We start from the raw sequence: 11,367 nt of genomic DNA, 5'->3' as shown, positions 1-11,367 counted from the left end.
TCAACTTTCTGAGGATATTGTAAGACCAGTACCTGTATATTCACAGCTGGGCTTCACATTTATTGTCATGGGTTTTCCTATAGTTGTTACACTGTAGAAATAAATTACTATTATTGTTTTTGTTGTTTAATAGTAAAAAGAGTATATCAAACAATATATATTATACATGATTTAAAAACAGTTAGTAAGGTTTCTAATGTCTTAGACGGGTGCCTTTATGTTATGTATTGAATTTCCATTAAGAATTTTTTTTTCAAGAATTCAAGAGGTGTTCAAGGGGTGAATTTTTATTCAAATAAATAGCCACATAAATACAACATTATCTCTCATGTACTTTCACACAACCATGTATAATTTCTCTAATTTCTTTGTGAGCACACATACAAGCAAATCAAGAGAAATATAACAAAATTACAAAAAAAAGGTTTTGCAACACAGCATAGTGTTTCAAACGTTACATTAAATTAACCTCAGACTTCTCTAAACCAGCAGTGAAAACAAACACTATTCTTTAACATAAGCAGTCATCACTGTAAAGTGCATTATCGTAAAAAAAAAATTAAATGAAAATTTAAAATGGCGCGATTTTCACCTCTGCAGAATTAAAATCAAAGTTTCACCACCATTAAATTTGTTCAGAAAAAGGCACAAGTGTTGGTGGTGAGCAGCGAAGAAGAAAATGCTTAACACTGTTTCTTCCATTAGCATCTTTTTCTGAATTGGTTTCAAACACTGTAATTTTTTAGCAAATCAGGAAACAACACAGTACAGTTATTTTCTAAACTACTAGAAACCATTGCACATACATGTTGAATTCACATAGACAGACATGCACTAGGATCATTTAGGGCTTTAGAAACAGTGCCTCAAGCAAAACTGAGTTTCGACATTGATAACACATACGATTATTTCATATAAACGAGACGCAAACCCATATGCTTCTACTTCTAGCACCTAGATGCAATGTCTGGTGAGCAAACTTAGAAAGTAAGTACTAGTATAAAATTCAACTCTATTGCTACAGCTATGAGTGTATGCATCTATATGTGCATTTGAAATAAAAAATACAATAGTACGTAAATGCATGGTCCATCTCTGACCTGCTCTCTAAAAACAATTGCTTATCAAATATTTGTTAGCTAGAGGAGGCAGCTACTGTATCTTTGTAGCTTTTGGGAGATTTCAAAAGCGCTACACTTCGATAAACAGAGAGCTTTTCATGACTATCACATTGGTAGAAAAAGCAGTAATATCTCCTGTGCTTTCTTGCTCTTTGGCTTTTCCTACTTTTGCAAAGCCAACCTGATGCGAAGGCAACCTGTGTCACGTGAGCCGTACATAATCGGCAAGCTCTTATTTCCTATGCTAATACATATTTTTTAAAATCCTGTACGTACAATCATTGCAAATAGAAAAAAACTTTCTAAATAGGAAATAATCAAATAAAACGATTAAGCTTTTAGTACCATTCGCTTTCCTACAACAGCTTCTTGCCCTGGTTCTACATTTCAAAAGGGAAGTTTTGCACAATTGTCATAATCTTTGTTCACTGTCTTGAAAAAAAAAACTAAACAAACAAACAAATGTACACCAATAATGGTCAGGGGGAATTATAATGGGCCTAACTTATACTCATACAGTGTCTATTCAACTACAGCCTTCTGAGGTGAATGATCAGTTATGCAGGAGGTAGAGATCTGACGGAAGAGATTTCTGAATAACTAAGCCAGACAAAGTCTCCTAATTTCATTAAGCATAAGTCATTGGTTGGTGCACATTTGTATGATGCAATTGTCTAGTGTCTTTGTCTGGACCTGATAAAACATAAAGCAGCAATAGACGTCAATGTCACAAACAGCAAAAGCACAAGGACAAAGACACACATTCACACAACTGTCTAAGTAAACCTCTTACGCAGTACCTTTTGTGCTTACACTATATCTAGCTTACTCGTATTTGTCTTTATTTACCCCTCATAGTAAGAGGCTTCTGATCGCCTCATATGCAAAGCGTTGACCAAATAGCTTGGCTAAGTTGCACAATGCATGTTTTTACATTACAGACACAACTACAGTATTTTATCTTGCTTTTGGAAGTTTGGGATACTGTATGCTGTATCAAGAACTTCTAGGAAAGAAATCAAAGAGGCATAAAACGAATGCGAAAAGCAATCAACTTTGGTCTTCTTTGGAAAGAAACTAAATTAAAAAAAAACCTAAAACCCTGAAAGGAAATCCTTGGAAAATCTATGGAAGACAACAATCCTATGTTCATACTTGTATAAAGGAAAAACAAAAGTCTCTGACATAATCATTTAAGATTATGGAGGCAAGTTTTATATGTGAGTCGACCCACTCACAAATTGATTAAAACTAAGAAACACTATAATTCCCTGCTTTCGTGTCCTGTCCGTTATTGCTGTGTGGACAGGAGCACTTGGCAAGGGTTTTGGGCTCAATGAAGAGTTTGGTTATTGCTTCTTGTTTTCTCTGGTCATTCCAACACACATAGACACAAACGTGGAATTGTTTGTTGTTCCAGAGATATTACAATTGTCTTCTCTTTGTATTAGAAAACTACAGTGTCTCATTGCTCACTGGTTCTGATGCAAATGTTCTCAACACCATTGGCTCCATCTGGACCATTCGTTCAAGAGTGGTGGAGGCACTCAGCATCACTCTAAATTTATCAATCTTCTAAGAAGTCTTTTCAGTTTCTTTACTTAACCATGACACAGCTGCTAAGCTGCTGCCTTTGACCAGCACAAGCCAGTTCCTGGACTTCCCGTTCTGGATCAATGCTGGTGTTCAGGCTCCAACTGGCCTGGTGGGACAGGAGGGCGAAAGGCCCCTGGGGCTGGATGGTGGAGTGGATCTGCAGGTGCTGTTGGGTCTGGGGGTGCGAATGGAGGTGTGGGTGCTGGCTGATGTGCAGACGAGCTTCCAGAAGATGGGCAGCAGAAGCAACAGGAGACAGGGTTGTGGAAGATGAGTCGAGAGGCTGTTGCCAAAGGTTGTGCTGGACGGCGATGGAGGTCTGTTGGCATGGAGGGAGGATAGGCTGAGTGGGGGGGTTGGAAAAGAGGGCGGCTGGGGCAAATAGATTGTTAGAAGGAGGAGATGAGGGGAGAGACTGTGAGAGGAACAGCATGGACTGCTGGGGTTGAGACTGGACTTGGGGCTGAGGTTGGTGTTGAATCTGTAGCATCCTGTAGAAGAAAATGAAAGATGCATTCAGGCATGTCCAATAAATGTAACCAGCGTTCAACAATCAGGAGTATTTGGAGATTCCTCTCACCTCTGCTGGTGCAGAACTTCTTCCAGCATGCTACGGCTTGAGGGTGGGCACATACTTGGGCCAAGTGAACCCCGGCTGCCCCTCGAGCATGAAGTCGGAGGACACACCTGTCGTGCCAGACCTTTAATTTTGTTTAACCCTAGCAGGCCTTTCGTACGAGTGTTCTTCCGCAGCTGCTGTCTGAATGCTTTCAGTCCTACAGAAATCATTCATCACCATGAACAGTTAGACACATATTACATGAGTTATGACAGCATTAACTAAAGGTGTCAATATAAGAAACTTACCTTGCGTAAGGGAGGTGTCTGAAGCCCTGCGGCCCTCTTGAAAGCTTGCTGCAAGCATACTTCCTTGGTTCTGCAATAGCAGGTTGGAGGACAAAGCTAGGGGTGTTCCAGTAGGAGCTAACGCCCTGGGGCCAGTCCCAGAATTAAACAGCTTGGAAAGGTCCCCTATAGCATTTGAAAGAGCTGGGTTTGGGTTGGAAGAAGACTTCAAACAGCTGTCTGAAGCAGCACCGTCTGATGGGCTAACCACTATACCTGTGAGAGAAAGAAAGATTTCTTTCAAACCAAACTGTTGCATCAGGCAAGGTCTCTCAAGTTCGCTCATCAGTGTTTTATACTTACAGGGTGGATTGCATTGGTGGAATCGTGCAGAGACTTCTGCCAGAGTGTGTCTGCGAGATGTGGTGCTGGGCAGATGGGGAGGCTGGACCTGCAGCAGTCCCTCTTCTTCTTCAAGGTCATGAGGACGCACTTCTTCACTGATAGTGGTCTCCAGCAGGCTGTTGGGTGAGATGGATCGGTTCCATAAGAGCCCGTTCAGACTGGCTTCCACCGGGCACACCACGCGCTGGGGAAGGGAGGGAGGCATTCACATTAGCCACTGCCTGTCTCTAATGAAGGAGGGGTATTGGGGTTGCACTGCATATCTGCAATATGAAACAGGACAGGGAGTCTATTTACTAAAGGGAGGGGGCTTTTTAAGCATACAGGCTTGAGAGATTGAATAGAGTGCAACTGTGACTGTAGCAGCTATTGATTTTCTCGATCGACTTATGTCTCTTTAGGATTATGAGAAGTGAGAATTTACATTTATTTCTTGCGCATGCAACACAGTCAACGTATTGTGCAAAGTATAGTTTTCTTACTGACTAAATTGACATTGACTTTAGTACTGACCTGAAACAGGCCTCCTTGTTCACACTCCATCTCTGAATGGACAGGACTGTTCACCTTTGTGGCAGCAGAAAAGGCAGAAGTCCTGAAGATGTCTGATGACTCCATAATCACCTTGAAAATGAGATGAACAGAGGAAGAGCTGAGTTAGCAGATGGGGATTGAATCTCACACAGGAGACATACACAGAGCAGGCCATGCTTTGACATTCACCTCCGGGGTTGAGGAATCAGATGTCGTCCTGGATCTTGGATTCCAGGCCCCACATTGGCGGCTGAGCTGCTGGCTACGGTGCTCCTTCACTCTTTCCAGCAGCAGGTAATAGATTGCTGAGAAGTGGTTGTAGCTACTGTTTTGGAGAGACTGCAGAGAAAATGGAAGATTTGTTTTATTGAGGCTGTAAACAAAGTCTTGGTCAAACAGGTGTGTTTAAATGTAGACAGTATGCGTCAAGAATTAGGGGATTTAAGGGATCTTAGTGAAAGCTAAAGGCAACACAATATGGCAGCTTTAAAACAGATGCTACTGTGTTTATCCTTTTGGTGCCAGCAGTAGATCAAATTTAAAGCTGTGGGAAGCTAAGTAGCATGCTGACTGTATTCTAGAGTCACACAATGACAATTTATAACCATCATGTATTAAGCCCTTAAAAACAAGCCTATAACCCTGCTGAAAGGACCAGCCATGAAAGACGGGTATAAATTTCAATGCTGTTCCTTGCTAGCTTATTTTGCTTTGATGAATCAGCTCAACTATGCTGCAAAGCATATCTTATTGGTGAAGCTAATTAGAAAACCTGGTGGAAACACCAGCACAATAACAATGCATGCTACTCTATTGACCAGTACTGCATTGTCCTCAATTCAAAAGGCCTCAGATTTATTATATCTGTCCATTTTCTCACCTCCACAGTCCTCTGTCTGTCAATGCCTAGGGTCTGCATGATTCCCAAAACAGGTTCACTGTAGTCTCCCAGATTGGAGTTATAGTCAGAAAGGGACAGGGAGAGGGTCTGGTGGGGTGCACTGGGGTCTGCTAACATCCAGCGGTGCTGCTTGATCTGGGCCACAGTAATTCGCTTGGCTGGGTCAACCACCAGCATCTTTCGAATCAGGTTTTCACAGTCTAGATAGAGTGATAAGAGGTCTTGGTCAAAAAAGGTTGGCTTAGGGTGACATTGTACATTTTACCAATCAATGAGCTTCACCTTGTGACATGAAGAATGGTATTCTGAAGCGGCCCTCTGTAACTCTTTGTCGCAGAGCAGGAAGACTGTCACCATCAAATGGAAGGGACCCACACACTAGCACATATAAAACCACACCCAGACTCTGAAAGACACACATATAGAACATGTAATAAACTATTAGTTCATTTATTTTAAATTTGGTACAATCCCTATCCAGATTGTTGAAGGTATGATGGGGATCAAATAATAACATACCCAAATGTCCAACTGTGGTCCCTCGTATTCTTTGCCCTCAAAGACTTCTGGGGCAGCGTACGGTGGACTTCCACACCATGTGGACAGAGGATCTCCGGCGTTATAAAAATTCCCAAAGCCAAAGTCTGAAAGGGTCAGGAGTGAAATTAGCTTTTTGTTAAATAAATGGCGGATCACTCATAAGAACTGCTTCAAGCTGTGCAAATGGTGTGAATTCTTCACAATACTGTTTGGTGTTACACAAACAGCGATAATGACTGATTTGTGTAGCTAGAGAAAAGGCCTCTATATGTTTTTCCCTGACACTGCGCGCACTTCTCCGATTACATAATTGAAGTCATCATTTTATTACTGATCCGACCACCAAATACAGCAATTACTTTTCTTTTCAGAATACCCTTGGCACTAAGCAGTATTTATGAGCATGGCACAGAAATAAGCTTAGTTTCTCTGCTCACCTGCCAGTTTGATGTTCATGTTGGCATCTAGCAGCAAGTTTTCAGTTTTGAGGTCCCTGTGGACAATGTGGTGCCGGTGGCAGTAATCCACTGCCGTCAGAATCTGCCAAAACTTCTTACGAGCCTCGTTTTCACTCATCCGTCCATTCGACGTCAAATAATCTGTAAAACAAAAGATGACTTAGAAAGGAAGAAGCAACCTCGATAGAAACACTATATAAAGTTTAAAACAGGCCTACAGATTATCTGCTTTGAAAGGCCAAATGTGAGATAGGTGAAGATACATATCTATCATAGACTTTAAATCTGCAGGTGGTGGATGTAAGCTGAGGTACGGCAGCTTATCTCTTTTACGCAGTTATATAAAGACTGAAATCCCACACCTGCTTCTCACTCACTCACTGAGTCAATGCTATGACGGCAATGCAGATCTAAATAATTCTCTCCTCATCAGACCTTATTACTAACAGCAACTGAACAAGAAGTTTTTGGGAGGTCACAAACGCCTGCCAATCATTTTACAGATTATTTAAATTCATTTAGGCTGTGCTTGGTCCTACTTACCAAACATCTCTCCATTTTTTGCATACTCTGTCACGATGTACAGCATGTCTTTGGTCTCCATGACCTGTATAGACAAAAAGAAAACATCTCTTATTAAACATCTACCAACTTTTATAGGATTGAATTTATCATACTAAAGCACCATTTAAAAGGAACAATTATCAATGCTGAAAACCCAAAATATACACGTTTCACTCTGATTGCTTCTGTTTCAAGCCAAATTTTCATTTTCTGTCAACTTCATTTTAACTCTTGTTGTCGTTCATGACAGATTGGTTTCAAGTGATGTGCACCATTGCATAAAAGTGTAGACAAGAATTTCCTGAATGGCCTTTATTTTTAGCCGCACATAAGCACACACACATCTGATCCATCACTGACACATAATGACAGCCGAAACTGTAATAACCTTTCTTGTGTACCATGAATCACATTCATACGCCCCAGGTTGATATAAATATAAATGAAGACACGCAGTGACGGAATTATAATTACTCAATTAGTAGTGTAATGCAGTAAAAAAATACTGTGTGACGTCCTCACCCTTTTCGGGAATGTCATATAACTTCCCAGGAGAGGCCTGAGGGAGAAATACTTAACGCTTACACGTTGCCCAACAAGTGTTGCACAACTGGTTCTGTGCTGGCCTTATTTGCTCAACTGAAAATTGTATCTGTAATCGTATATACACACACATTCACAAATGCCAAACTTAAAGTCAACTGCGTAACATGTATTAACACACGTAGTCAGGCTGATAAATAGAGCAACGGCAGGAAAATGGCCTTTATCTGTAGATAAGCCTAACGTCCAAAGAATCCATCCTATAGTGTCAACCCAGAGGTGCCAAATGATGTCATAGCTTCCTTAGAAACCCCGGTCTGTACGGCCCACAGAGACATTTCTCTACCACAGAGGACTGGGAGACTATGACTGATAGTTTTAAAGAGAAGTGTGTTTAGGAGTAGAAAAGACTCCTAAAAGCTTAAGGGAAATGAAAGGATTGTTTGCACAGAGAGCAAAAGAACGGAAACAGTTTATCAAGACGGGGTCGCTAGCTTCACATTATTCATTTTGAGTCTTCTCAAACCTCTTCCCTCCCTTTAATAAACAGGGACATGTGCTTAAGTTGTGAAAGGAAAAAACTATGAGGCAAAAACTGACTCAATCTGGTGCAAGAATAATTTAATATTTTATATTACTATTAAAGACAATACTGGAGCAGTACATCCAACCCATATTAAACTACCAAAAAGTTGCCCACTGAGAAAAGAGGGAGATCAAAACCGAAGCATTAAGGTAACAGCTTGTGCAATCTTAGATCTCCAGTATAATCCACATAATGCTAATCCGCAATTTAGCAAAACAAACATAAATGCTACAGTCTATGAGGAAAAGAATGTGCTGACGTATTAGCAGCCTTTATTTGCCTACCGCTGTTTGCATATGTGTGTGTGCCAAGCTACGGTCAAAACAGGTCGAGGGATCAAATCAGATTGTAGTTCTTAGAGATTTTTCCTTCTTACAGACAACTAGCTTCACGTGACTCTGTAGACACATTGCATTTGACCTCTACCTGTGCGAATTACAGTAAATCAGAGTTTTAAAGCCCTGTGTCCATAGTCTCTCTCTCCCCATGACTCTAATTTACCAAGTGCAATATTGGCAACGTAAAGATGACAAGAACGTGTCCAATACCTAGACTTTTTCAAAAGTAACGTGGACTGAAAGCCAACAAATTACTTCAGAACAACTTAACACAGTTTGGTTGAATTAGTCATTATGTTCAAAGTTTTTAATTGAACAAAACTTACCACATAAAGCACATTTTTTGTGGTTTAAAAACAGCAAAAGTATCTCTATTGTTGTGGATAGAGTTGCTACGCAGAAGATGTACTTAAGTAAACCGGTCTATTTATACATTATATGCTATCCAGATGTACTCCCAGGAAAATGCATATCACGCCTGACCAACAGCTACTGTATATGTTTACCCACCATCAGATTAACCCTTACATATGTACCCACATGCCAAGACCACACTTTCTCAGTATCACTAACCTAATATGCTAAATACGCATTACCACCTCAACTGACTGGCATACTCGAGGGATTTCATTAGATTAGTTAAATAGACAAACTGTACACTATAGCTTACCTGATAGAGCTTTATGATGTGAGGGTGGTTAAGCAATTTCATTATCTGAACCTCCCTGTAGATCTTCTCCAAGTTTTCCGAGTTCAGTCTTGTCTTATCGATTATTTTGATTGCAACCTGCATGAAAAAAATATATATATATTTTATGCATGTAAAACATATATATTTTTTTATTATAATAACAATTTAAAAGAAAAAGATATAAAAGTTAAATATATAAATATATTCTGAGTAATGCAAGTGGCATACCTGTGTTTTTGTCACTTTGTGTCTGGCCAGTTTCACCACAGCAAAATTTCCTTTGCCGAGTGTTTTGATGATTTCATAAAAGCCGACCTGCAAAGGCCGGACCCCGGCGGGAGCGCACTGAGGGCCCGTGCTGCTGCCTGTCATAATCACCATGATGCTGGATCTCTGTTTTTGTGTGTGTGTGTATATGAGGTCTCGAAGAAGGACTTTTAGGATAACCTGTCTGCAATAAAATAAAGATATAATGAAAGGTTACAAATGCGCACAAATTACATTTGAATGACACATAAACATAATTTTACTAGGCTATTTGTTATTCGTAGCAACGCCATTATGATTATAATCATCATTCTTACACATGCAACTCTATGGCAACCATAACACGAGAGTCATAGGACATTGCTGCAAAATCTATTTCTTAGGAAATTACAAATTTGATTTTACAAATTAATTATATTAAAAAATGATATTATAAATTTCACATGCATGCAAACCCATCATAACATATAAAAAAAGTCAACAGATATCGCTGTAAAATTAATATTTACAAACACTTAAATTCAATATTTGATTTTAGAATGTGCTATATTTAACATTTGTTTAGCTCTCTTAAAAATGAATTTAAATGAAGTTAAAATCAACCGCTGCCAAACTAAACATTTATTCCTAACTTCGGACTATACGCACACAGCAATATAAATGTCCTTGTAATACTGTATAAAAAAACATAAAGTCAAAATTCTTTATAGGTTAAAAACAGCTTATTATTTTTTTTAAAGGCAATGTATGTCATCTCAAAAAGATATCCTAAAAGTGAAAGTCTTCTTACCTTAACGCAAAGACAAATTCTCTCTCCTTTCACAATTGCATTTACAAGTCATTCCTTATGCACTTGTGGAAAAATATATTTCGTGAAAATATTTAGCATCTAACTTAGTAGTATTTTTCTATATACATCGATATACAATTGTACGGACTGAGGGAGCGCAAAGTATTTACAAGGCGCGCTCCCGACCGACCACCTGCGCTTCAGCTCTAGTGAACAGCTCTGCGCTGGCATGCGGAGAAACGCTACAGGCTCAGTGGTGTGAGGAGGAAACTCCGCCTCCTTCCACTTCTCCCATAACAAACTGAGACCCGCCTCATTAACGTCACACTCGCGTCAGAGCTCGCAGCGGAGCGCGAGGCCGAGCGAGCGCACAAGGCACAAGTTGCCGAGCAACGGTGCGGGTTCGTCGTACGGTGACGCCAGTGCTGATGGAGGGGTTGCTTGGAGATGAAGACGATGACGCCAGTACCGGAGATGTGTCGCCACTCTCAAGCTGTTAATGTTATGGGGAGAAGCTCAGAGGCGACTCCACCTGCTGGAGGATATGCATACTCATTCTCTCTCTCCCTCCCTCCCTCTTTCTTCTCTCTCTCTCTCTCTCTCTCTCTCTCTCTCTCTCTCTCTCTCTCTCTCTCTCTCTCTCTCTCTCTCGAAACTTTCAGCTTGCTTCTTATTGTGTTTGTGAAATACGGAAATAACAGGAAAATAAAATGTAACGTGTGAAGGCAAATGAGAGTACTAATAACCGAATTCCTTGTTATTACACATATTGCACACACAGTAGCTCAAGTGGTCGAGCATTATGTTAGCAACAAAGGCCATGGCTTCAATCCCAAGTAACACACTACTGAGAAACAAATGTAGCTTGCATGCATTGTAAATCACTTTGGATGAAAGTGTCTGCCAAATGCTTAAATATAAAATGCATCCAGTTTTATTGTATTGAAATATTTTATACATATATTTATAACTATATTTATACACATGCAACAAAAAATAAGAGCCTATGCATTTAAGAGTTATTCATTTATATATTTTACCAATTACTATAAATAAACAGTAAATGTTATTGCAATAACAAATGTTATAAAAACAACATTTTTTCATAGTTACATTTTGACTTTACTAATGATGCATCATGATTCACGTAGCCTTACATTACTCATATGGGTGTTCATTTACAATTA

At 39.8% G+C, this 11,367-nt stretch overlaps 1 protein-coding gene across 2 annotated transcripts; it reads right to left on the bottom strand.

Moving 5' to 3' along the window:
* Positions 1–271: 271 nt before the first annotated feature.
* On the bottom strand, positions 272–10,433 carry sik1 (salt-inducible kinase 1). Of its 2 annotated transcripts, none has more exons than XM_065292957.2 (14): positions 10,181–10,433; positions 9,352–9,574; positions 9,103–9,219; positions 6,945–7,008; positions 6,381–6,542; positions 5,923–6,047; positions 5,686–5,809; positions 5,383–5,603; positions 4,692–4,841; positions 4,482–4,592; positions 3,927–4,152; positions 3,585–3,839; positions 3,298–3,493; positions 272–3,208 (listed from the first exon to the last, which is right to left on the bottom strand). In XM_065292957.2, exons 2-14 carry the CDS (start codon positions 9,502–9,504, stop codon positions 2,719–2,721), a joined length of 2,394 nt encoding a protein of 797 aa, XP_065149029.1. In that variant the 5' UTR covers positions 9,505–9,574; positions 10,181–10,433; the 3' UTR covers positions 272–2,718. The 2 variants fall into 2 exon arrangements, with proteins under 2 accessions (XP_065149029.1, XP_065149030.1); XM_065292958.2 differs by having other exon boundaries at positions 9,352–9,570.
* Positions 10,434–11,367: the final 934 nt, after the last annotated feature.

This window comes from Paramisgurnus dabryanus, chromosome 15, assembly GCF_030506205.2.
Source record: "Paramisgurnus dabryanus chromosome 15, PD_genome_1.1, whole genome shotgun sequence".
NCBI lineage: Eukaryota > Metazoa > Chordata > Actinopteri > Cypriniformes > Cobitidae > Paramisgurnus > Paramisgurnus dabryanus.
The sequence above is the reverse complement of the archived record's forward strand: the minus strand, read 5'-3'. Positions and strand labels throughout refer to the sequence as shown.